A 27,544-nucleotide genomic window follows, 5' to 3' on the forward strand; every position below is an offset into this window, starting at 1 on the left:
CATAGTACTTTTTCATAGCCATTCTCTTCTGAATTGCTATTCATCAGACATGGTTTAAGACATGCAGAGTGCGGGGTTGGGAAGGTGGCTCAGTGGTAGAGCGCTTGCCTTGCATGCATGAGGCCCTGGGTTCGATTCCCAGCACCACATAAGCAAAAAAAAAAAGCCGGAAGTGGTGCTGTGGCTCAAGTGGTAGAGCACTAGTCTTGAGCTGAAGAGCTGAGGGACAGTGCCCAGGCCCAGAGTTCAGGCCCCACGACTGGACCTCCCCCCACCCCCAAAAAAAAGACATGCAGAGTGCTATAGATGAAGATCTCTGAATGGACAGATTGTGAACAATAGCTATGAGCAAGAAAAATGTAATATATATATATATATATATATATATATATAATTCTTACTTTTCACCATTCATTTGTGTGTGTGTGCGTGTGTGTGTGTGTGTGTGTGTGCCCGCACATGCGTGCAAGCGCACCATAGCTCCACTTTCAACATGTTGGTATTTATTGGAGACAAAAGTTTCATGGACTTCAATGCCTAGACTGGCTTTAAATTGTGATCCTTAGATCAGCCTCCTGAGTAGCTAACATCACAGGTGTGAATCACAGATGTACATCTTAATAGATAAGAGTACTATTTTTGATGTTCCTGGGGGCAGGGGGAGAGAGAGGAAAAAAAACAAGTCATGGCCAGGTGCTGAAGGTTCATGCCTATAATCCTAGATACTCAGGAAACTGAAATCTGAGAATCATGATTTGAAGTTAAACCAGACAGCAAAGTCCCTAAGATCCTTATCTCCAATTAACCACCAGAAAATGGGAAGTGGCTGTGGCTCAAGGTGGTAGAGCAGTAGCTTCGAGCAGAAAAGCTCAGGGACAGCACCTAGGCCCTGAGTTCAAGAACCATAACAGGAAAAAAAAGTAATTCATAAACCAGGTGCTGATGGCTCACACCTGTAATCCTAGCTACTCAGCAGGCTAAGATATGAGGATTATGGTTCAAAGCCAGCAAAGCAGAAAAGTCTATGAAATTCTTTTGTGTGTATGTGAAATTCTTATCTCTAATAAACTAGTCAAAAAAAAAGCCAAAAGCAGTACTTTGGCTCAAGTGGTAGAGTGCTATTCTTAAGCAAAAGAAAAAGAAAAAAAAAAGCTCAGAGACAGCACCCAAGCCCTAAGTTCAAGCCCCAGGACTGGTATAAAAATAAAAGTACGTCATGTGCACCATGCAGGTGGGTTAAAAATTTAAAAACATTAATAAAGAAGAAAGTGCAGGAGTATAGTTCTAAAATTATTTAGAATCACATGTCAAAAAACAAGTAACTCCAACTCATACACAGGATTAAAATTATGCAAACAAATGTTATATATATTTATATAAGTGCACATAGTTACCCAATACATATACAAATACACAAAGCCATTCACAGTCTACCTTGTTAAATCTAAAAATTTCTTTTTTTTCACATTTTAACTCTGGGAAGCTGGGAAGAATTCCAAAGTTGATAGTGTTTCATTGTTGCTTTTTTTTTTTTAGTGTTTTGGTTTCATGAATGTTACATGAATATACTTTGAATTGTATACATACTGCTTTAAAATAGCTACTTAGTTTTTTCATGTAGAGATAAAAGTAAATCATTGAAAATGAAATATAAGAGCAGGTAGTTAACTAGAAGACCCAAATCTACATTTAATAAAGCAAGATTGGATGAATCCACTATCACAAGGCTAAAATAACATACAAAAGTTATTTTCGCATGTTCCTAAATTAGGTTACCTGTTTTACATCTTGGACAAGATAACGCAAGAACATGTTACTTGGGCCTTGTTTCTGTGACAAAGAACAACAAGAAAAGTTATTCCCTTTAACCCCACATGACAGACAGCATTTTATTTCAGAATATATAAGTAACCGAATACACTTACCAAATACAGTAACAGAATATGAAAGTTTGATTTAATAACTTTAAAGAAGGAATAACAATAATAATAATAATGATAACCTAAAGAAGGGGTTTCTAAAGAAGATACAATTAGGTAAAATATTCTTCAAAGTTATATGTATAGCAAGGATGTTAATTTATGTGGTAAGAGGCAGAAATAAATTTTAAGTAATTTATAAATATTCTTTACCATAGGTAAATGTCACACAATCACAAAGTACATTGACTCAAGTGGTACTTTCTTGAATCTTTACAATGTTCAATCAGGTTACTAAGGGATTCCATGGACTGTTTATAATGGAAATAATATATAATGTAATCATGGGAAAAAGTACATATTTATACTAGAAAACAGGCAACAATACAATAATGTGTGTGCTAAGAAAAAGAGTTACAAATAAATCATACTCTCATGGCACTTGTGGCTTATTCCTATAATCTCACTTACCCAGGAGGTTGACATCTGACCATCAAGGTTTGAAGCCAGCCCAGCAGGAAAATCCTTGAGACTCTTATCTCCAATTAACTACCAAAAAGCCAGCAGTGGAGCTGTGGCTTATGTGGTCAAGCACCAGGCTTGAACGAAAAAACTAAGAGACAGTGCCTAGGCCCTGAGTTCAAGCACTAGTACTAGCATCAAAAACAAATAAAAAGAACAAATAATCTACTCTCAGGAACAAATCACTGTGAATAACTAGAGTATTCAAGAACGAAGGACTTGAATGGATTTTTTAATTGTGTAAATACCGTTACAGAGGGGTTACAATTACATGAGCAAGATAATGGGTACCTTTATTATCAAGCATTGTTGCCTCCTCCTTTGTTTCCCCTTACCATCCCTTCCCATCTCCCCCCTCTCGCTCCCCCTCCCCCGCCAAAGTTGTTTGAATGGATTTTTTTTTTTGGCTGGTCCTGGGGCTTGAACTCAGGGCCTGGGCACTGTCCTTGAACTTCTTTTGATCAAGGCTATCACTCTACCACTTGAGCCACAGTGCCACTTCCAGCTTTTTCTGTTTATGCCGTACTGAGGAATCGAACCCAGGGCTTCATGCATGCTAGGCAAGCACTCTAACATTAAGCCACATTCCCAGCCCACTTAAATAGATCATGAAGAAAGGACAATATCGAAAGGATAAGGAAGAATAATTCCAGGAGGATGCATAGCTTAAGCAGTTGCTGTTCCAATGAATAAGCCAGCCTAGTCTCAACAGCATTTTCCATAAGGAAGATGCAAGAACAACATTGTAATAGTTGGCTGTTAGTCGGATAAAATGGAATTGGTTAGAATGTTTCTTCTTTGGTTGAAAAGTCTGTGTATCTACAAATGGTCTGTGTAGAGACTCACACTCAAGGTGACAGAGTACCAATAACTCACACCTATAATCCTAGCTACCCAGGAGGCTCAGATCTGGAGACTGAGGTTCAAAACCACCTTGGGCAGGAAAGTCTATGAGTCTCTTATCTCCAATTAACCACCAAAAAGCTAGAAGTGGAGGTGTGGCCCAAGTGGTAGAGCTCTAACCTTGAGCAACAAAGCTAAAGGACAGTGCCCAGGTCATGAGTTTAAGCCCTACTACTCGCACCAAGAAATTCTTTTTAAAATCTTAAGGGAGATGACTGATGGACTGTTCATTACTCACTGTGTTATAGAGCTCTTCCAGTCGCTGGATGGTAAGAAATCGATGGAGGTTCACTCCACTTTCTATTAAGAGCTTCACAAAATCTACCCGATCCATCACTAAAGCATCTAGCATTGCTTGCTCTAGGGCACCATGCTTCAGAAGAGAGAAATACATAAGAGATACAATGACAATTAACAAAACAGAAATAAGTAAAGGTGATTATGACCACTAGCATTGTAAGTAATCTTTTATCCTATTTTTCTCTAATTTCTATTATCAATACAATTCTACTGTGTGGTTAGAAGTGGCGAGAAGAGAGCATATGAGAGCATGCTATATAAGACGAACAAGTTAGGCAAGTCCTTTTTATGAGGATTTTCACTCAAGTCAGATAATTGAAATCAAAGAGAGCTAGGCACTGGTGGCTCACACCTGTAATCCTAGCTACTCGGGAGGCTGAGATCTGAGGATCCAGCCAGGCAGGAAAGTCCATGAAACTCTTATCTCCAATAACCCACCAGAAAACCAGAAGTGGTGCTGTAGCTCAAGTGAGAGATCACTAGCCTTGAGCTGAAGAGCTGAGGGACAGCGCTCAGGCCCAGAGTTCAAGACCCGTGACTGACAAAAAGGAAGAGGAGGAGGAGGAGGAGGAGGAGGAGGAGGAGGAGGAGGAGGAGGAGGAGGAGGAGGAGGAGGAGGAGGAGGAGGAGGAGGAGGAGGAGGAAAAAGAAAAGAAAACAAAAGAAATCACAGAAGAAGAAGAAGGAGGAGGAGGAGGAGGAGGAGGAGGAGGAGAAGGAGGAGGAGGAGGAGGAGGAGGAGGAGGAGGAGGAGGAGGAGGAGGAGGAGGAAAAAGAAAAGAAAAGAAATAAAAGAAAAGAAATCACTGCCCATAAAGGAACAGTTTACTAACTTGAACAAAAGGAGCTCTGGGTTTTACTGATTCTTTTTGAGGAATGGGTTGGAGTGTGTTCACTATCTGTTAGTCATAGACATCCTTTCAGGAGAAATGCTCCTCTTGTGTGGAAGGATCTAGCTTGTCCTTGGTAGGCAAATGGATGGTCAGCTTTGTTTGAGTTAGAGCTGCGGAAATCAACTAGCAACACTGTCCTAGCGTTAAGCTAGGCTTGAAGAACCTGCAGTACTGAGAAAGCACAAGATGTGTAGTTGAAGAAATCACATCTAATAAGCCAAGTTAGCTTCTTGTGATAGTCGTGGATAAAACATTTTCCAAATGACTGACTCACCACCATGCTTTCACAGCTGAGTAGCATCTGACTCAAGAGTTTTGAGGCAGCAAAAGGGACAAACACCATATAAAGACCAAGATGCCAGCTGTTTACCCCATTTGAGTCAGCTCTCAGGTATCTGTGAGTGCCAGGGAAAAGTCAGTATTTTTCACAAAAGCAAGGCTTTGAGTTTCTACAAAGTCACCTAAGCACTTGCTATCAGAGTTCACTGGTGACAAGTGTTATCTTATAGCAGAATGTTGGTTCTGCTCCAACAGGCTGCCTGAGAGCTGAGTTAATCCTGGGGGCTTACTGAAGGCATCTCCTGGGACAAAGGTTTTCCTTGGTAATAATTTCCCCCGGTCTCTGTTTGTCATTTGTGCAGCCATTTTGAACCTTGTAACCTTTAACTCAGATTAGTCATAAGTGGCACTTAGTCTATAAACATTCTGACCTTGTGGCTGAATCCTGTACTTTATGACAGAACTATAGAAGAAAACACACATGACGCTTTTAATCAGCATTAAGTAAAGGGCACAGAATTTCTTTGCATTTCTGTCCCCCAGTGGTGGTAATGTTTCCTGAAGCACATTTTGCACTTACTAAGTTCTATGCAAAAAATAATCAAATAAACGGGACAACTTTTAAGTTGTAACAAACAAAATGAAAATTGTTTCATTTGATCATAAGTTAAAAATCCTTTCAGCTGGGAGCCAGCGACTCACACCTGGAGTCCTAGCTACTCAGGAAGTTAAGATCTGAGGGTCGAAGTTTGAAGCCAGCCTAGGCAGACAAAACTGAGAGACTCTTATTTCCAATTAACCAGCAAAAGGCCAGAAAGTAAGGGTATGGCTCAAGTGACAGAGGGCCAGTCATAAGCAAAAGAGCTAAGCAAGTGGTCCAAGGGCCAAGTTCAAGCCTCAGTGTCCTCGCCCCCCACCACACACACACACACTAACCTCCATTCTGTTTCTCCTCCAACTTCCTACTTCAGTTTCAATTACCTCAAGGGATGGAAAAAGCTATTTTCAGGGAGGTAAAGTAGAATAGGGAAATACCTTAGTTTTCCAGTGGTGCCCAGCTCTACAGATGTTATCTATCACGCCTTCAATTTTCTATTTGTCCTCCCGTAACAAACCAGCATGTAAAAATGCTTTTTTTCCAAATAACTTCACCTTCACTATACCTTCCAATGTTGCCCATATGTTAAGATGTGTTTCTTGGCAATGTCCATTCTGTCCCAAGCCATTGCCAGGTTTAATTGTTCCGATATTGATAAGTTTGTGCCTAGGGCGAAGCAAGGAAAAAAACCATAGGTGTATTCAAACTGTCAAACATCAAGGGCCCTGGACTGTGAAACAGGAAACAAGGAACGAATTGGTTCAGTCACTCACCCTTCAGCAGAGCTGTCAGAATTGCTAGGTCAAGGTCTTGCTGCTCTTCAGAATCCACATCAAATATGGTAATCTAGAATAGTTTAGGAAACACAATTATTCTAGGCATTCACACACCATGAGGAACGTAAAGATGCAATGCCTCTACATAAATATATAAATATAAAATAATATTTATCAAAATAAACTCCAGGAAATGGAAACAAGAGGTTTTTCTTTGTTGTTGTTGTTTTCCTTTGCTTTTTGTCTTGTTTGTTTATCTGTCTTTGAGAAAGTAAAAGGGGGTGCGGGGGGGCACAAAAATGGAGGGCAAAGATGATCAAATGCAGCAGGGGTACTCAGTAGACACCATGTTGAAAATGAATGATGCGACTTGTGGGTAAGGTCAGAAGGGAAAATCTGGGAGAGAGGAAAGGAATGACACTGTCCAAAAAGAAATGTACTCTCTTCCTGACCTCGGTACCTATAACCCTAACAATAAAAATAAAAAAGAAACAACTATTTAATAATAATGAAAAATAAAATTAAAAAAGAAAGAGAATGCTGCATATTCTACAGACTCCTAAAAAAAATTTCAAGCAGTATTGATGGAATGCACATGTAAGTAAACAAATTGAGGAGAATATTAATTTTGTAATTTCCAAACAACATAAAGTGTAACTTTGTGTGAATATATGTTTGTGTGTGTGCACATACATGAGTGTGCCTGATTTGAGCTCGAACTCAGGACTGCTGCACTTTTTTACTCAAGGTTAGGGATCAACCTTCAGATCTCTAATTCTACTTCTAGCTTTTTGGTGGCTAACTCGAGATTAACCAGTAATCTTCAGATCTCAGCTTGCTGAGTAGCTAGGATTACAGGCATGAGACACCAGTGTCTGACCAATTCTAACTTTTTTTTTAACTTATAGAAGAGAAAACTTTTTAAGTAGGTTGACAAAGAATGGGAGAAATTTGGGGCTAAGAATGTGGCTCAGTGGCAGAGTGCTTGTCTGGCATGCATGAGGCCCTGGGTTCAATTCCTTAGCACCTCATAAACAGAAAAGGCTGGAAGTGGTGCTGTAGATCAAGTGGTAGAGCACTAGTCTTAAGCTAAAGAGCTGAGGGACAGCGCCCAGGCCCAGAGTTCAAGCCCCACCACCACCGACCAAAAAATAAAATAAAAAAGAATGGGAGGAATTTGGAGAGTGGGAACTAAATTGTAAATATTCCAAGCACCCTACAACTTACTGCATCGCTAACATGCTCTGAAAATATTTGTATTTTTACTACTTCTGATACATTTTCCGTAATGCTGATTATTCGAAGTGCTTTGATCCAGGGAGAACGTAGAATCTAAAGCGTGCGGGGTAGGATGGTGATGTGGGGTTGAGCAGTCACGTTGACTCAACACAGGGGCTAATTCTAGAAAGTAACATCCGTCTCACTCCAGCTTTGTTTAAATTCCGCATTTTCAAACAGGCACCGGTGGCTCATACGCGCGATCCTAGCTACTCAGGAAGTAGAGATGTGAGGATCCAGGTTCGATGCCAAACAGGCTAGGAAAACACGTGGCTCTTATCTCCCATAAGCCAGCAAAAGCCAGAAGTGAAAGCTATGATTCAAATGGCAGAGTGCTGGCCTTGAGCACAGAAGGATAGGGGCCAGTGCTCCTGTCCTGGGTTCAAGCCTCAATACACACTCACACACACACACACACACACTCACACACATGCACACGCACACACACACATGCATGCACACTCACACGCACGCACACTCACACACACACGCACACTCACACACACATGCATGCACACTCACACGCACACACACAATGCACACACACACTCACACACTCACACACACACATGCACGAGTGAAGAGAAAGAAATATGGAAATTTCTGGAAACCTGTGCTTTTGGAGACACCATACTTACGGAATCCCTGTAGGCCATGCACTGCATTAGAATGTGGAAGAGGTGTGTGGACTGCTCGGGGCTGAAGTTGAAGGTGCTTTCGATCCTGCTGAGGATCCCGTCTTTCACCTGCGGACGCAGCATCCTGCCAGAGAAAGAAATGTCCCCACGTGATACAACCCAGAGAAGGGCCACAGCCGGCAGCCTCGGCCACGAAACCCACGTCACCACCCGACCTGCACCATTCTGCCAGAGAGCAGCAAGCTGAGCAGGAGGGAAAGGGTGCCAGGAAGAGGCTAAATGTCTACATGACGATGAACGGACCTGCCACAACCCTGAACCTGTGAGGTACAGCTCTCTCTGTCTCTCTGTCTCTGTCTCTCTGTGCCTCTCTTTGTGTCTCTGTCTCTGTCTGTCTCTGTCTCTGTCTGTCTCTGTCTCTTGGTCTCTCTCTATTTCTCTCTGTCTCTGTCTCTCTCTGTCTCTGTCTATCTGTCTCTCTGTCTCTGTCTCTATCTCTCTCTGTCTCTCTGTCTCTGTCTCTCTGTCTCTCTGTCTCTTTCTCTGTCTCTCTCTGTCTCTCTGTCTCTGTCTCTGTCTTTCTCTATGTGTCTCTGTCTGTCTGTCTGTCTCTCTCTCTCTCTCTCTCTCTCTCTCAGCAGTACTAGAATTTGAACTCAGGATCTCACTCTTCCTTACCGGCACTCTACACCACTTCAGCTATAGTCCTACTCCTTTTTGCTTTGGTTGTTTTTCAAGCAGGGTCTTGCATTTCTGCCTAAGAACAGCTACCTACACCTCCAAGGATTCCCACCATGCTGTCACACCTGCTTTATTTGTTGAGATGCTGCTCATTTTTGCTCATGGCTTTACACCATGATCCTCCTTATCGCTGCCTCCAGAGTAACTGGGCTTACAGGTGGGAGCCACCAGCTCCAGCCCAGCTCTTCAGATGATAGATTGCGGGATTAAGGCTACCATATTCTCGAAAGGATCAAAACCCCTAAAAGGTTTAAGAATTACTCATTCAGGGTGAACAAGAAAGGAAGAAGTCTGAGAAGGGAGAGGAGAGGTAGAAAGTAGAGCTGAAAAGCTGGGGGGAAAAAAAAATGCAAGAAGAAATCTCAACATACCTATGTGAAATCGGAGTTAGGAAACTTAAAGGGCTAGGTGTTGGGACAGATAGAACGATGAAAGGACTGGCATTGATCAAGAGCCATTGTGCTCATAAACTACTTAAAGATAATAAAGTAATAAACTTAGTTAAGAAAGAAGCACCAGGGACTGGTAATTCACACCTGTAATCTTAGCTACTCAGGAGGCTGAGATCTGAGGATCATGGTTCAAAGCCAGCTCAGGCAGGAAAGTCTGTGAGACTCTTTTCTCCAACTAAGCCGCTGTGAAAAGCTCAAACACCTAGTCCTTGAATTCAAGCCTCGTGACAAAAAAAAGCAAGAGAGCAAGAGAGAGAGGGAGGGAGGGAGGGAAGGAAGGAAGGAAGGAAGGAAGGAAGGAAGGAAGGAAGGAAGGAAGGAAGGAAGGAAGGAAGGAAGGCCATTTCTCAGCTAAGAAAATAGCAGTCCTTCTGGAGCATGTTGGTACTGATGAACAAATAGAGTCGCTGAACATTGTGTTCCAATCTCAGCCTCTGTGCTCCAAGGATGTGGCCGCATAAATGCAGCTGGAAGAAGAAGCAGCGTGGAGGAAGGAGACATCACTGGAGTCGCACAAAGGAAGAGGTAGCCACTCACCCTTCGTCGGCTAAGTGTTTGTGAGTGAAGGCCAGGAGGTCGGCCGCTCTGCCCGAACCTTCACAGACCACCACGGGGACTTTGTTCTTCACTGTCTCCCACACCGACAGGATGACGTTGGGGCCGCCTTCCACCACCAGCCCCATCACGGGCACCCCTGGGAGTGAGCCTGGTTCAGATCACACACAATTCCACCTGGTTACGTGGCCCCCCCCTAGCCCAGCCAGCCAGTCTCTCTACACGCGCATCTGAAGATGACCACCTCTCGCCATGCCCGCACACACCCTGTCTCTGCCGCTTTACTCAGACTTGCCCAGATCAAGAGCAAACCAGGAACAGATTTCAAATAAAACGTGGCATAAATACGCTGAGAGTACCTTCCAGCTTTTGCCAGAAAATAAAGGCAGATAAAGATGCACAGTGATAATTGTTTGAAAAAACAAACAAACAAACAAAACCTGTCCTCAAGAGATCTTAGCTTTTCCTTGCAGGAAATTCTAAACGTATCTGTGCGTACACAGCTGCATGATGGATTGAGCATCTCCACGGATGATCAGCCCCTTGCCATTTCCATCCGTGTTTTGTTTTTGTGTCTGGGTCTCACTAGGTAAGCCAGGATGGCCTCAGATTCGCAATCCTCCCACCTCAGCCTTCCAGTGTCAGACTTACAACTGTGCCGCACTCATGGTGTGAATGTGAACGTGGTGTGGGGTCAGCAACTGTCCCCTCCCTCCCTGTGAGCTGCTCTCCGCCGGGAATGACAAGTACAGGAACGTACCCTGCCTTCACCCACTGAGAAATGCCTGCGTACAGGCTCAGTAAGCTTGTAATGATAGTGATTTCTAGGAATGAGATTGGATGGGCAAACTTCAAACGCTTAACATATCAATATGTTCTATTTTCCACTGTTCAGATTTCATACAGTGGTCCTATATTAAGAATGGGGGGAAACTCACTGTGGAGTCATTCTTTCATAAAAGAGATGAAGTGAAACAAAGCTTGACAGTGCTATGCAGAATTTATCCTACTTGTATATATACAGTGTATACATGGCTATATATTTTATATGTCTGTATACAGATAGCTATGTAACAGGTTAACACATAGCCAGACCACTATGGAAGCTAGTCATTACACCATTAACTGTGGGGGAGAAAGAGGAGGATTGTACCAATCATATAGATTTCTTATTTAAGTTTTAACATCACATTGACATTTTCCTTTTTTGTGTATGTGCCAGTCTTGGGGTTTGCACTCAGGGCCTGGGCACTGTCCCTGAGATTCTTTTGCTTTTTACTCTGTAAGCCACAGCTCCTTTTCTAGCCTTTTTTGGGGGGGGGGTGTCAGAGTTTATTGAAGATGAGAGTCTCATGGAATTTGCTGCGTGGGTTGACTTCAAGTCGCAATCCTCAGATCTCAGCCTCCTGAGTAGCTAGGATGGCAGGCATAAGGCACCAGTGCCTGGTGACATTTTACCTTTTAATCATTATTTTTTCCAATTTTATTTCTTGAGAGAAGAAAAGTTCGCAGACAACATCGTCCTCACACTTCGGCAATAGAGACTCTGAACTTGGGGGCCAAAGGCGAAGGCTGACCCGCAGATGTCTCCCTGACATAGAGACCTGGCGTCCACACGGACGACAAGAGATCAGCCTTCCCCCCAGCAGGACCTCAGCCACGTGCGTTGGCTGAGCCCTGTGACAGAACTCACGGCTGTGTATTTTCTGCAGTGAGATGTACTTCTCCAGGCTCCTCCGGAGCTTCATTTCATTTCCATACTTGCCCACAGTCCCATCGTCGGACAGGATGAAGTGTGAGTGCATGCAGTTGAGGGTGGTAAGCGTGCTGAGAGGGTTCCCCAGGGTCTGGTACATGCACACCACCTGGGACACAGCAAGGACAAGGGAAGGTCAAACGGATCCCCAAGCCTGTGGCTCACACCTGTCATCCTAGCTACTCAGGAGGCTGAAATCGGAGGACTGTGATTCAAAGCCAGCCTGGGCAGAAAAGTCCATGATACTGTTAGCTGCAATAAAGTAGCACAAAGCTGGAAGTAGAAATGTGGTAGAGTCACAGCCCTGAGCAACAAAACCCAATGAGAATCTGAAGCCTTGAGTTCAAAACCCACTACCAGCCTCTCAAAAAAGAGGTCACAGCTCAGCTCTTTCCTTGGGCTTAATAACCACCCAGCCAGGTCCAATTTCATCCAACTGAAAACAAAAAGGAAAACAACACAATCAAGGTCTTTCTTAATATACCTGAACACTTCCTTAAGATGTATAAGCTTAAAAGAGTGGGTTCAATAATTCCCCTAATTAAGAATGGTAACCATGGGTTCCAATATAAAAAAAAAAAAACTTTCATACAACACCAAAAAAAGTGTGGGGGGGATGTGTAAGTTTGCGCTCTTGTATCTTGCATAAGATATGTAAACGAGAAAAAAAAACTTGAATAATGATCAATTCCTACCCTGTTTTTTTCAGGCTGATTTTCCTCTTGTGTAAATGAGGATGATAATCACTCCTATGTTAGAGGATTTCTGTGAGGCTTCAAAGAAATAATGCACATAAAAAGCACGATGACATTTGACAAATACTAAGTTTTCGTGGTTACCTTTATCATTCCAAAACATAACACCAAGGTTAGAAATCAGAAAGAGAATGGCTTATAGATTTACTATACATATTTTATGTCTATGGTAAAATAATAAACAATATTAAATCAAAGCTGGGGACAGCTGCAGTATACATAACAAATGAAAATGTTACTAGGTTGAATTGTAAAACAAAAAAAAGGTCTCTGAAGAAGTAGAACTGGCTCAAGTGGTGGAGCACCAGCCCCAGTATCAGCACAAAAAATAATAATAGATTGTTGAAGTCCCTAAAGATAAGTATAAAAATACTGTGCAAAAATCTATGTACAAGGATATTGAATCTCACAGGCAGCCAAAGTAAATTGGAACAGTTAGGTATTGTTTTATCAGATTACCCCAAAAGAACAAAACCTAGAAGACCCTAAATGACAAAGGTACAGAGTAACAATTGCTCTCGTAGCAAATATGGATTTTTTTTCAAACACAATGTACGGGGTCTCAAGTTTTGAAATGTATATACCAACTGGACTAATCATTCTTCTTTAAGAATTTTTTTCTAGAGAGAAATAAACTAGTACCAAACATATCTATCACAATATTAATCTGTAAGAGTGACAAACAGGAAACCACCACAAAACACAATTATACAGAAATAGCTGATTGAGTTATAAAGTAGTAGAACACTACCAGGCATGAGTTGAACAACAGTGCTTGTAATTCTAGCTACTCTAGAGCCTGAAAACTAGATGATCTTGGTTCAAAGCCTGCTTGGGCAGAAAAGTCTACGAAACTAACTCCAATTAACTAGTATAAAAGCACAGGGACAGCACCCAGGCCCTACACACACAAAAAAAAGAGAACTATTAGAAAGGAGAAAGGGGAACAGCAGGAAGAGGATAATGGGACAAGAGAGGGTAATGGGGGAAAATTGATCAAAATACTTAGTGCATGATTGTGAAAATGTCATTATGAAATCCATTATTTTGTACAATTAGTGTACACTAATAGAAATTTTAAACTAGTTCATAAATACTAGACTGTATGGTTAATATTGAAATATGATAACAACATTATAGTTATATTTTCTTAAATTGCTCCTAGATTTCAGAAATCCATAGTGAGTATTTACAGATAAAAGTTGGCTCAAAATTCTAAAGAGTAGCTGATGGAGTGGCTCAAGCCTGTGTAGCAACTACAAGGTCCTAAGTTCAAACCCCAGTACTGCATAAATAAATGAATGAGAGCATTGTTGGAAACATGAAGAAGCAGATTGTATACTTCACTGGTGAGTACCCATATAGAATTTTATACACTGTTAAAATTACATAGGTTTAAGAGTGCAGAAAGTGTTTAAGAGCATATGAAGTGTTTATAAGAGTGTGGGAAAGGTTAATAAGAGCGTGGGAAAGGTTTATAGGAGAATGAGAAGGGTTTATAAAGCCATGTATATATATATAATTAAATATAATGCTGCTATTTCATGGATTTTCACCTGTTGAGAGGGTCTCTGGAATGTAACCTCACAATAGGCAAGGGATCACTGTGGCTATCTTGCTTCTTTAGACCTTTTTATCCAACATCTTATGTTTCCAAAAAAAATCCTACATGTCTTATAAATAGACTTAGACCAGCCCATTCCCTTCAGATAAGACCAAAGGATCAAATACACTCAAGTAAATGAAGCAGAGATTAACAGGCAAGGGGTAGGGGATGAGAACTAGCAAGGATGTGTCTTGTTTAACCTCATGCAAACCACAACAAATGTATTGACTGTTTCAGGACAGATGCCATGGAAGAGATTTACACAGCATATCGCACAGTGTGATTTATAGTTCAGGAAATGGTTCTGGCTACAGTGTTGAGAATAGAGACAAGAGAACCAGGAAGAGAAGCTATGGCAATCATTACAGCATCTGAAATGGTCCTTGGACACACACCCCGTACCCCACCCCATCAGCGGGAAGGGAACCAGAGATGTCAAATGCTAGGTATATTTTGAAAATGGAGGTGAGATCATTTTTTGAAGGATCAGGTATGAAGCATCAGACAAAGAGCTCATTCTGACCTGATTGTCAAGTTCCATACTAGGATAAGGGCTCTACTGTAGTAGAAAGGTGGCAACCGATTTTGGATATATTACATCGGAAGTGCTATGAGACCCTGTGTTACGGGAGCTGTTTGGGTGCTCATTCATTGGCTTTGGTTGGGAAAGGATTGTCTACTTACATCTTTTCCAATCAGATCTCTCTGGTTTTCAATGACACCCCAAGGGGGAATGCCAACTGTCCAGATTTTCCTCAAGGACTTCGAGGCATGGGCTTTCAGGGCATCCCCAACATGTTTGGACACTCCTGTGAATAACCAGTTTACAAGTCAGATGTTAGCTCACAAAGCATGCAAATAGGGGCCATCACAAAAAGAGACATGGATGAGTACGTGGAAAGGGCTGTTCTGGGGGAGGTTGCTGGAACAGTGGGATTCGATTCTAAATGCTTGGCTTCCTCTAGTCTGTCTTGAACACACACACATACATTCTCATCATTATCATCATCATCATTATACACATCATCACCAACCTCTGTGTCTGAAAAGTTCCCCTCTCTTTGAGCAATTTCTGCCTATCTCCTCAGTCCTGACCCTAATCTTGCCTGACCAGAATGTTCTGTGCATTGTCCTTTCTCAGCAAGCCCAGACTTGACATCATGAATGTCTTAAGTACTCTTATCTCTAAGCTTCTTCAATGCCCAAGCAAGACAGCTTATACATGGTGTTCCTTATGCATTAAAGTAAACTCATTTAGTAGCTCTACTATAAAACATATTCCAGCTGGGAGCCAGTGGCTTATGACTATAATTCCAGCTACTCAGGAGGCTGAGATCTGAGGATTGGAATTCAAAGCCAGCCCAAGTAGAAAAGTCCCCTGAGACTCTTATCTCCAACCACTCAAAAACTGGAAGTAGCCTGGCACCAGTGGCTCATACCTGTAATCCTAGCTACTCAGGAGACTAAGATCTGAGGATCATGGTTTGAAGCCACCCTGGGCAGGAAAATCCATGAGACTCTTATCTCCAGTAAACTACTCAGAAAAAAAAAAAACAACAGAAGTGGCACTGTGGTTCAAGTGCACTGGCCTTGAGCAAAAGAAGTTCATGGACAATACCCATGCCCAGAGTTCAACCCCCAAGACTGGCAAAAGATAAAAAGGAAGTAGAACTGTGGCTCAAAGTAGTAGAGAGCTAGCCTTGAGCAAATGAGCTCATAAAATTAAATTAAAATGTTCCCGACTAGTACATTAAGGAGCAATACATTCATATTTACCCTCCTGGTATTAATAATAATAGCAACTATTATAACACTCAGAACTTGGTGACACATAGAAATACCTCAGTAAGAGTTAGCTAGCTTTTACAAACTTACACTTTAAGTATGAATGCCTTTATGAATGTTTTATTACCTTTAAGTAGGTGTACAAGGGAGGTGGCATTTAACAAAGCAGTTTATGAATACTACACAACTTGATTGGTGTCACCCCTTGACCCTCCCTTCACTGCTTTTATTAACATGTATATATAATGAATTCTTGACTGCCTTCTCCCTCTCTCCCTCTCTCTCCCTGGTCCTACTCCTCCTCTTTCATATGCCCATTTCCTGATGAGGATTTTGTTGGGCTTTGACCTAGTGTTTTTTAAAAAGATTATATACTATTTCAGATCTCTATAGAGTCTATTGTACTTCAGTTAATTCACTTGCAACCACTTGCGTACCACTCAATGTGCTTATTTGTAGGTTTATAGGCTGACTCTAGCTACCATACATGAGGGAAATCATGCAAACTTTGGTTCCATGGGTCTGGCTTACTTCACCTAATATAATCACTTCCAAGTCTATTTCCTTATTAGTGGTACAATGCCATTCTTTCTAATGGATGAGTAAATTTCTATTGTACATATATACATTGTGTATTTATACATACATTTTCTTGATCCATTTGTCCATTGAGGGGCATTTGGGCAGATTCCATATCTTGGCTATGGTAAATAATGCTGCAATGAACATGGTTGTGCTGGTGGCCTTACTGTAACCTTGTTTGTATTCTATTGAGTAGAATTGCTGAACCAGCAAAACTGGAAATCCACATGCAGAAAACTAAAACTAGATCCTTATATATCATCTTGCACCAGCATCAATTCAAAAAGAATCAAAAACCTCAATGGAAGATCTGAATCCACAAAACTATTACAGGAATGCAAAAGAGAAATACTAGGGCTTCTGGGCATGAGTTGAAAGTTTCTAAAATCCAGAAATACAACAAATCAAAGAAATACTTGATCAATGGGATTGCATCAAATTTAAGTTGCTGCACAGCTAAGTAGGGATTTTTATGGTTCATTTTTCTAGATAAAAATGTGGCATACAGGGATCAATATCATGCTCAAGGTTATAACTGGTCATCATTATCATTATCATTATTCTTGTACAATATTGGGGCTTGAATTCAACATCTCATATTTGCTAGACAGACACCACTTGAACCATGTCTCTATTTTTTTTCCTCTGGTTATTTCTAAGTTAGGATCTCGATTTTTGCCCTGGCTGAACTAAACCACTCCTTTTTATATTTTTGCCATAGCTAGAATGACAAGCAGAGTCTATCATGCCATTTTTTTTCTGTTGAAATGAAGTCTTTCACTTGGTGGGGGGGAGGAAGAGGTGAACTGGACTGGTCTTGCAACCACCCTCTTCCTCATCTTAGCCTCCTGAATAGCTAGGATGACAAGTACACACCACTGCTCCTGTACATGGTAAGCTGGTGGCATTCAGTCTAAGTAATTGTCAAATATTCGTGCCACATTATGCTCAGTTAAAGTTCCAAAGTGCATCAAGAGGAGACAGGAGCTTATGTACAGAGAAACATCTAGAGGTGTTTCATAAAAATAGTTCTGGTTCTGGTTCTCGTTTTGCAGACCAGGAATGAAGTTTGAGGTCTGATAAATCATTTTCATATTACTGTATAGGATATTCCTTAGATTAGCTGACCCTGATCTAAACAAAAATTAAGCAGTAAGTAAAATAAAGGAAAAATCTTTGGCTATGTCTACCTTTTCCTGAACTTGGTGAATCTTCCCTACATTTATGTACTGGAAATAATATAAGTCTTAAGCCATAAACTTAGGACTTTGCTGGATTTGGTTTGTTCCAAGAAGGTGACACAATAATAATCTATAAAATGTATGTCGTGAACTATCAAGTACCTATTAGTGACAGGCCAAATCCCTTGCTTTTTTTTTTTTTTGCTTTTTTGTATATCTGTTCATTGTTTCTTCATTTGTTATCTGTCATAGGCTTCCTTCATTCCTTTTCAGTTAAAAAAAAAGTGTGTGTTAAATTGGTCTGTGTTTCTGAATACTCAGGCAACTGTGTCCGTCCTGACCTCAGGTGAGAGTGCAAGCTAGCGCAAACTCATCCTGATGCAGAGGAAAATAGAAACACAGCACGGAAGCTGGCATGGGCAATGGCTGAGGAAATGCAAAGACGGAAGTGAGAAGCTCTAGCTGAGATACCACAGGCTGCTGAGTGGTTGTAATGGATCTAATGTTGATCTTCAAGGATAGGCATCATTTATTCTAGACACCTCACAGTGAAAGAGAGAAAAGTGAAGAGAAGATGGAGTGCACCACAGGCTAGCAACAGACTGGTGGGAGACAAAGGTCAAGGTGCTCGATCTGTATGATTAGACACACTTCTGAAGCTCACCTAAGGCAGAGACACACGGGCACCTGTTTCTCTTCAAAGCTCCCAGGTGATTCTAATGTACAGATTGTTCATGTACTCTGAAGCATAGGAATAAGGTTTGGTGGGTGGGTGGGAGGAAACCATTGTGTGGGGATTAAAAGTCAGTGAATCATAACACTTGAGAGTTAGAGGCAAGAAGATCCTTCATTGAAGGGCACCACACACATACACACACACACACACACACACACACACACACACACACACACAAGAAGGAAAGGGGAAAGGAAGGAGGAGGAGGAAGAAGAGGAGTAGGAGAGGAAGAAGAAGAAGAAGAAGAAGAAGAAGAAGAAGAAGGAGGAGGAGGAGGAAAAAGAAGAAGAAAGTCATAGAGATTGTGACATGAGGGTATTAGCAGTCATGGGAGAATAACAACAATTGTCATGTTCGCTTTGGCAGCACATATACTAAGATTGGAATGATACAGAGAAGCTTAGCATGGCCCCTACACAAGAATGACATGCAAATTCATGAAGCATTCCATATTTTTAGTGCTGGAGGAATATCAATACCAAATTTCAAACTCTATTACAAAGCCATAGTAATCAAAACAGCTTGGTACTGGTACAAGAACAGACTTCAGGACCAATGGAATAGAATTGAAAACCCAGAAAGGAACCCATAGGCCTATAGCCATCTAATCTTTGATAAGGGAGCTAAAAAAATAGAATGGAAACCATGGTCTAGTATATGTATGAGTCAAGCAGGAAAGATCAGATAATGTGATGTTAGGAAAATGAACCCTTAGATAAGTCTTTAAAATTTTTTTTTTATTTCATGCATGTGTTTCTAACACATTTATAAGATTATTTCTTTGTTGCTTTGTATGTCCCTCCCCCACAGTATAACCTCTGCTTTCACTATATTTGATGTTGGTATAATTTGTGGAGGAGATGGGGAAAAACAAGTCTTTTAAGGATACAGGTGGACCCGATGCAACTATGAGAAGTACAAGTCGTCATGTCAAAAACGAACTTTACAACTTTGGTGTGGGGGGGGGGGGCGGGGGGGGCGGGATTGGGTGGAGAGCAGGGGGAGGCTGGGAAGAAACAAAGGAGGAGGCTGCAATGCTTGATAAGAAATGTACCCATTATCTTGGCCATGTAATTGTAACCCCTCTGTACAGTATGTTCACAAAAAATAGAAATTTAAATTAAAAAAAAATAGAATGGAAGAAAGACAGCCTCTTGAGTAAATGGTACTAGCAAAATTGGTTAATCACTTGTAGAAAACTAAAGCTAGATCCTTATATATCACCCTGCACCAGAATCAACTCCAAATGGATCAAAGACTTCGGAGATAATGCAGACACTCTGAAAACACTACAGGATGGAATAGGAGAAACCCTAGGTCTCTTTGGCTCAGGCCAAAATTTTCCTAAAAGAGACCAGAAACACAACAAGTCAAAGAAAGGTTGGTCAAATGGGACTGCATGAAATTGCAAATATTCTGCATGGCAAACGACATAGCTAGCAAGATCAATAGACATAGCTAGCAAGATCAATAGAAAGCCCATGGATTGGGAACAGATCTTCACTAGCCATAGAACAGATAAAGGTCTCATATCTAAAATATACCTGGAACTCAAAAAATTAAATCCCCCAACAACAAATCCTCAAAGAAACAACTGCCCAATAAATAAGTGGGCTAAAGACTTACAGAGAAACTCCTCTGAAGAGGAAAGAAGGATGGCCAATAGACACAGGAAGAAATGCTCAACCTCCCTAGCCATAAAAAAAATGCAAATCAAAACAACATTGAGATACCACCTCATCCCAGTCAGAATGGCTATAATAAAGAACTCTAATAACAACAGATGCTGGAGGGGATGTGGACAGAAGGGAACCTTACTGCATTGTTGGTGGGAGTGTAAACTTGTTCAGCCACTTTGGAAAGCAGTATGGAGGTTCCTCAAAAGACTCCACATAGAGCTCCCCTATGGCCCAGCAATCCCATTTTGGGGCATTTACCCAAATGATCACAAACAAGACCATACTAAAACTACCAGCACAACAATGTTCATTGCAGCATTATTTACCATCGCTAAGATATGGAAGCAACCCAGATGCCCCTCAGTAGATGAATGGATCAAGAAAATGTGGTATATACACAATAGAATTCTATGCCTCCATCAGAAAAAATGACATTGCCCCATTTGTTAGGAAATGGAAAGACTTGGAAAAAATTATATTAAGTGAAGTAAGCCAGGCCCAAAGAAACATAGGTCCCATGTTTTCCCTTATTTGCAATAACTAGTATATGTCTGAGACAAGCAGAAGTGGTCAGATAAGTTGATGTTAGGTGAAATGAACCCCAAGATAAGGACACAAATGGCTTTTTTTTCTTTCTTGCAATTGTTTCTAACATATTTATAAGATGATTTCTTTGTTGCTTTGTATGTCCTTCCTCCATGGTATAACCCCTGTTTTCACTGTATTTGATGTTCGTATACTTTGTGGAGAGGAAGGGAAAAAACAAACTGTTTAAATAGGGATACAGGTGGATCCATTACAACAATGAGATCTACAAGATGTTATGTTGAAAAACGAACTTTAAACTTTGGCGCCGGGGCAGGGTGGGGGGAGGGGGAGGGGAAGGATGGGAAGAGGAAACAAAGGAGGAGGCAACAATGCTTGATAAGAAATGTACTTATTATCTTGCCCATGTAATTGTAACCCCTCTGTATGGTGTTTTCACAATAAAAAAAGAAAAAAGCAATTGTTTACTTATACTAATAAAAAAAATGTAATTTTCACATATATCAATCATTTTTAATATTTGCCGGTGAATACATTAATTTAGCTAATGTCCAGGCTCACACACACACACTACATACTTGCACAGATTTGATGTCCCCTTGAACCTCAAAATAGTACTGATAAAAGAACATTTCTTAGATAGCCTGCATTTCATGACAGAGAGCAAAGGAGGATGGGAGGAAGAGATAAATTGCTCAGTTGACAGCTAGCACCAACACTAATAGAAAGATTGTTCCATGTGCCGAAATGTCTGTTGAAAGAGCTGCTCAGACCCCAAGTGACTGGCAAGGTGCTACTGAGTCCTGCTCTCAACAATCCAGACACAGTACTTCTGCAAATAATCCTACGGCACATTATCCCACCCACATCGTCTGTAGCCAGCGTAGTAAGATCAGCATAAGCGTGGATGCTTTCCCTTTCTAAGCAGTTACCATAAAAATGCTCTTCACTAGCCTTGAGCTGAAGACCTGAGGGAAAGCCCTCAGGCCCAGAGTTCAAGCCCCATGACCGGCAGAAAAAGAATGCTCTTGGCTCTGGGGTTGAGTGGACACATCTCTCTCTGCTTTCTAGTCCGGCTGGGGCAAGGAACTTGTTCCATGACATGGTCCTATTTTTGGCTAGCATCCGGAAAGGCTCTAGGTTCTCTTGGATTTCAGAGAAGTTAGTCTCAAGACTTTGTAGGTGAAGTTCCAGAAGGACAGTTTTTTTTTGCTAGAAGTTTACTTGAGGTTACATTATAATAGCAGATACCTTTTAATGATTTTAAATTGGGGGGGGGGGGGAGGGGAATCCCTGTGATTCCACTGGGCTCATTTCACAGTCACGAGTCTTGCCTTCATGCACTGTATCTTCCGCAAGCACTGAGGAACACAGATTTGGTGCCATGTGGCCAGATTCTCAGAAGGAAGGAGGGAGGGAGGGAAGGAAGGAAGGAAGGAAGGAAGGAAGGAAGGAAGGAAGGAAGGAAGGAAGGAAGGAAGGAAGGAAGGAAGGAAGGAAGGAAGGAAGGAAGGAAGGAAGGAAGGAAAGGGGAGAGACAGACAGACAAAATTTCTATTACCTGAGTTGATGCCTTCTGTTATTATCCATGCTCCGGTTGTCTCTGCAGCTTTAACCAAACCCTGGCTGAAGGTGTCTTTAAGCTTGGCAGGCATCTTGAAGTTCTGGAGCCCTCCATGGACGGAAATCACCAGCTTTGGCAGCTCCATCCTCCACTCATTCAACATCAGATGTAGCAGATGGTCCAACTTGGTGTCATAGGACGTTCTAATATACTGAAAGACAAGTTACAGAGCCATGACCAGAATGCAGTGAAAACCCCATACTGGGCACAGAAATAACACAGCAGGGCAACTAACATGGCCACAAGCCAACAGGAACTTAGGCTCTCTCTACAAGTTCATCTTCACATAGTGGAACTATTTACTTCCAAAGATTCCACAACCCCTTCAAGTTCCTTCTGGGAATTGAAAGTCACTACAGAAAGTTTCCCCTGTGTGGAAGGTTCACCCCCAGTATTCCTTTGAGAAAGCCTGAAGTGAGGCAGAAATTCTTCCAACAACTGGCAAAAATCACTACACCAGCAAACTCATTAATAGAAAGCTGTAAGAAGTAGGTGAAATGAGCCAGAAAGTCCCTGAGCCTCTGATTTCCAAGTAAGCACCAAAGAGACCTGAAATGGATCTGTGGCTCAAATAGTATACTGCCAACCTTGAACAAAAAAAGCTCAGGGAAGCGGGCACTGTTGGATCATGTTTTATAAACCCTTGCTACTCAGGAGGCTGAGATCTGAGGGTTGCCATTCAAAGCCAACCCAAGCAGGAAAGACTGTGACACTCTTACCTGAAGTTTACTACCCAAACGCCAGAAATGACACTGTGGCTCAAAGTGGTAGAACACTAGCCTTAAGCACAAAAAGCTCAGGGACAGTGACCAGCCCCTGAGTTCAAGTCTCCCCGACCCAGCACACACAAAAGAAAAAGGTATAAAAATAATCAGGTGATCCTTTTTAAATGATTCCTATCGTCCAACAGATGAATTAAAGTGAAGAAAGCAACTCTGACTTGATGTATCGTTCTCGACCTCAACTCTTCCTCTCAAGAGATCCTCTCCCTCATCTGTAAGTCCCCTCGGTGGTACAAGGTATTTCTAATTAATATTTGAGGATACATAAACTTGGAAAGAGGGAAGAGAACATCAAGCTAACTTTGACAAAGGAATCAATACCCAATAACATGGGTCCTTTCACAATAAGTCCAGGTCTTCTGATCATCTACCCTTGGAGACTATCATACACAGAAGCAGAAAAATGACTTCGATTCTTAACAAACCTTGGAGTGGTAGATATGCTCTCCATCTTGGAAATTAATGGTGCCGAAGCTGTCTGTGGGGCTTTTCACTGTGTGTTTTTCAACAGACCATAGTTCATTCTCGTTAATGCTCCAGGGATAATCTTTCCCTTGATGGTCTTGGCTCAATCGTCCACAGTGGCATCTGAATCCAAGAAAATGCGCAACGTCAGAATAGAAAATCAAAGCAAGGCCTCTCCAGTTTGCTACTGTATTGTATAGATACCATATGTTGAAAATCTGTAAAACTTCACCATAAGATTTGCATTTGCAACATTGGCTTGTCTTCTAAATTTAGAAACCCCTTCAATGCTTCTCTCCTTTGGCTAGACATAAGAATTATTTGAGGACTATTTTATTATTATTATTATTTCTTATTAGTGAGGGGGGCGGGGTTCTGGGTCTGGGTCTGTGTATCTGTGCGCCAGTACTTTAGCTTGAACTCAAGGCCTAGGACCTGTCTCTTACCATTTTTCTCAAGGCGACTCCTCTACCACTTGAGTATGACTTCACTTACCTACAGGAGCCAGATTCACAGACTGAATGTAAAACGGTGGCTGTCACAGGGAAGCCAAGGTTGCCTTTTAAATGGGAAGTTATGCCAAACGCTGGTGGCTCACGCCTGTAATCCTAGCTACTCAAGTAACTGAGATCTGGGCTGGCAGTTGAAAGCCAGCCCAGGCAGGCAAGTCTGTGAGACTCTTATCTCCAATGAACCACCAGAAAAGTAGGAAATGGAAGGATGGCTCAAGTGGTAGAGCACTAACCTTCAGTAAAAATGGCAGGCAAGAATGTGAGGTTCTGAGTTCAAGTCCCAATAAAAGCACACACACACACACACACACACACACATCTAATAAATTGTGTTTTATGTAAAATATAGTATTTACACACAAAAATGAAGGATTATTAATCAATGCAAAAAGTTGCAACATTAAAGATACATGTAAGCATAGAATCTTACTGAAAACATAAGTAAATCATGGTCATGAAAAAGATTTGACTATAATCATAGTTAATATATGGGACATAATTTTCAGAGAGCAAAACATAAAAAAATTCTTATAAACAATTAGCAATTTCGACAACAATGTTTTAATATAAATAGCATCATAATTTCTACTAAAGAACAAAGTTGACTATTCCTATTAAGCTCTTAAGGTTAAACCTTAAGAGCAAAATTATATAAAAACTAACAAAAATGAGTATCGTGCTTATGAAAGTATAATAAACTTCTCATCTTTCACAAATTAGGAGGAAACGCAAGGAAACTAAAAATATATAGAAGTTTAAAACTTTCTGTAGTAAAAAATTATCCATCTGCGTATCTATTACATCAAAAGAAATTATTCACTAACTCCAGAATGAAATGATTTTGGCCTTGTATACTTCAGACTAAAGAAGAGCAACTAATAAATAATTACATATAAAAATTTTGCCTCAGCTGCAATTATTCATTCAGGAAATCTTGAATATTTAATAAATCTTAATCTCACTGAGGTTAGCAACAAATGAAATTATACCATTAAAGGAAGATAAAAATCATATGAAATTATCACAGTCACACATCTCCAAAGACACAAAAGTTGGAGCCACATATTTGAAGAGTATATTCAAGACAAAGCATTCTGCCTTACAACTTTCATCTTTTCCTCAATATTTCTCAGTAACTGATAAAAACAGGTTGACACAAAGTCAATAAATGCCAGTATATTACTTGTAGAAAACTAAAGCTAGATCCTTATATATCACCCTGCACCAGAATCAACTCCAAATGGATCAAAGACCTCGGAGTCAAAGCAAACACTCTGAAAACATTACAGGATGGAATAAGAGAAACCCTAGGTCTCCTTGGCGCAGGCTGAAATTTTCTTAATAGAGACCCAGAAACACAACAAATCAAAGAAAGGTTGGACAAATGGGATTGCATGAAGTTGCAGAGCTTCTGCATGGCAAAGGACATAACTAGCAAGATCAATAGAAAACCCACGGATTGAGAGAAGATCTTCACTAGCCATATAACAGATAAAGGTCTCATATCTAAAATATACCTGGAACTCAAAAAATTAAATCCCCCAAGAACAAATCTACATATTAAATATTAGTTAAGAAATGTTAAATTGTAGATGCCCTAATTTATTATTGTTCTGTTTATAACTACAAACACTACAAAGAACAAATAACCTAAATATCCACCCAGTAAAGGATCCAAGTGTTAAAGCATCAGCCTTGAACCAAAAAAGCTCAGCAAGGATGTCAGACCTCTTGAATTGAAGCCACAGTACTCACCCAGAATCAAGCAAACAAACAAAGAGGATGTTACTACTGCAAATAAGCTCATATGCTCGGTGTGCACACACACACTACTTGAGATAAAAATAAAATACAGCATCCTATCTGCAAGAAGTCTCATTGCCTCCAAATATAACGTGTGAGAATAAAATTAAAGTATAATACTTAAGTATTTCAGGTGGTAAAAAGCCCTTGCCAAACCCTCTTAGCCAGATAATGTCTCAGTAGCACAAATAACCTATCATATTCAGATAGTCCCTCTCCATCAAAAAAGTACAAAATAAAACCAAAACACAAATCTCCTTGTGAAAGTCAAATAACATATACATTGTCCTGACTATAGAAACTGCCCAACACTCTTTTGGAGACAGAGCCTCACAATTAAGAAGTTCGTTTATCTTTTTTTTTTTTTTTTTTTTTTTGGTCCAGAATCTGAACTCAGTACCTGAACAAATGAGTCACACCTCCAACCCAAAGAAGCTCATTTATCTAAATCATACTGGACTAAGTTCTGACGGGTTTAGCAGCCTGGCATACTTCTAAATTAAAGAAATAAAATATCTGTTCATTTACTGATACATTTAAATATATATTTAAGGTTTATACAGTAGATTTCTATTATTTTCCATAGACTGGGAATCAGGATTTATGGAGTATTCATACATCATTTACTTTCTCTGTCATATCCCATAATTGTACATATGGTAGCAATAGCCTACCTGTACTATAAAACAGAAGAGATAATTAACACAGCATAGAGTTTGGAACCAAAGTACAACAGGAAAATCTCATTGCTCCAGTGAGTCCTCTAGATTCCAGATTTTGGGGGGTATTTTTGTTTGTTCAGTTGGTTGGTTGGTTTGTTTTTGTTTTTGGGTCAGTTGTGGGTTTTGAACTTAGGGAGTGGGCACTGTCTCTGAGCTCTTCAGCTCAAGGCTAGCGCTCTACCACTTGAGCCACAGCGCCACTTTCAATTTTCTGGTGGTTAATTGGAGATAAGAGTCTCATAGACTTTCTGGATACTTTTGGATTTCATATGAGCTCTTGTTCACTTCCCTAGGGATTCTTTTTAGGGTTTGGATGAGTATTTTATGGAATTTGAGTTTGCAGGTATATAACTTATCACTACTAATATTTCATTTTTTTTTAATGAGAAGAATCCTCTGCACTGGGAGATTAGCATTGTGATGGCCAAGGGTAAAGTGTTCAGTGTGAAGTTAAACTCCCATTGAACGGTGGAAGGAAAGGTGAAGCTCATGAACTGAGGAGCCTCAATGACTCAGAAACTAGACCTCTCTGCCAGATGACAGTGGGTCACATATGTACTCCTAGATGCTCAGGAGGCTGAGATTTGATGATTGCAGTTCAAAGCCAGACCAAGCAAAAAATGAGAATTAACCAGCAAAAAAATGAGAAGTAGAGCAGTGGATCAAGTGGAAGAGTACCAACTTGAAAAAGGTTAACGGTGTGAGGCACTGAGTTTAAACCCTGGTACTAGGCGCCAGGGCCGGCGTGGGAGATGGGAAGGGATGGGAAGGGGAAACAAAGGAGGAGGCAACAATGCTTGATAAGACATGTACTCATGACCTTGCCCATGTAATTGTAACCCCTCTGTCCGGTATTCTCACAATAAAAAAAAAAAATTCTAGTCCTGGGGTTTGAACTCAGGGCCTAGGCACCTTTGCTTAGCTTTTTTCCTCAAGGCTGGTGCTCTACCACTTGAGCCATACCTCCACTCTAGCTTTCTGGTGATTAATTGGAGATATGCATCTCACAGGCTTTCCTGCCTGGGCTGGCTTTGAAACTTGACCCTCAGATCTCAGCCTCCTGAGTAGCTAGGATGACAGGCGTGAGCCACCAACACCCAGCTCAATCTGTTTTGTGGCTACCATCACATTATAAGGTATCATAAACATGAAAGGA

General features: G+C 40.9%; 1 protein-coding gene and 2 non-coding genes across 7 annotated transcripts in view; 2 read left to right on the forward strand and 1 right to left on the reverse strand.

Annotated features, from left to right (window-relative positions):
- Trpm6 (transient receptor potential cation channel subfamily M member 6) overlaps positions 1-27,544 on the reverse strand; it is a 127,440-nt gene that overhangs the window by 81,638 nt on the left and 18,258 nt on the right. For 3 of the 5 annotated variants that reach the window (XM_070035759.1, XM_070035757.1, XM_070035756.1), the window contains exons 3-12: positions 23,312-23,474; positions 22,042-22,255; positions 14,656-14,780; positions 11,548-11,719; positions 9,837-10,005; positions 8,107-8,230; positions 6,188-6,260; positions 5,980-6,080; positions 3,583-3,717; positions 1,777-1,830 (exon numbers count right to left, since the gene is read on the reverse strand). In XM_070035759.1, the coding sequence (XP_069891860.1) occupies positions 1,777-1,830; positions 3,583-3,717; positions 5,980-6,080; positions 6,188-6,260; positions 8,107-8,230; positions 9,837-10,005; positions 11,548-11,719; positions 14,656-14,780; positions 22,042-22,255; positions 23,312-23,474 (1,330 nt within the window). Of the gene's footprint in view, positions 1-1,776; positions 1,831-3,582; positions 3,718-5,979; positions 6,081-6,187; positions 6,261-8,106; positions 8,231-9,836; positions 10,221-11,547; positions 11,720-14,655; positions 14,781-22,041; positions 22,256-23,311; positions 23,475-27,544 lie in introns of those variants that run through there. The other 2 variants (XM_070035758.1, XM_070035761.1) reach the window with 2 other exon arrangements.
- On the forward strand, positions 84-147 carry Trnaa-ugc (transfer RNA alanine (anticodon UGC)). Its single transcript has one exon. It is a non-coding gene; the product is annotated as a tRNA-Ala (tRNA).
- On the forward strand, positions 18,608-18,712 carry LOC138837039 (U6 spliceosomal RNA). The gene has a single exon (XR_011375142.1). It is a non-coding gene; the product is annotated as a U6 spliceosomal RNA (small nuclear RNA).

The sequence above is a fragment of the Dipodomys merriami genome, unplaced genomic scaffold (assembly GCF_024711535.1).
Source record: "Dipodomys merriami isolate MVZ:Mamm:240054 unplaced genomic scaffold, mDipMer1.0.p SCAF_26, whole genome shotgun sequence".
Taxonomy (NCBI): domain Eukaryota; kingdom Metazoa; phylum Chordata; class Mammalia; order Rodentia; family Heteromyidae; genus Dipodomys; species Dipodomys merriami.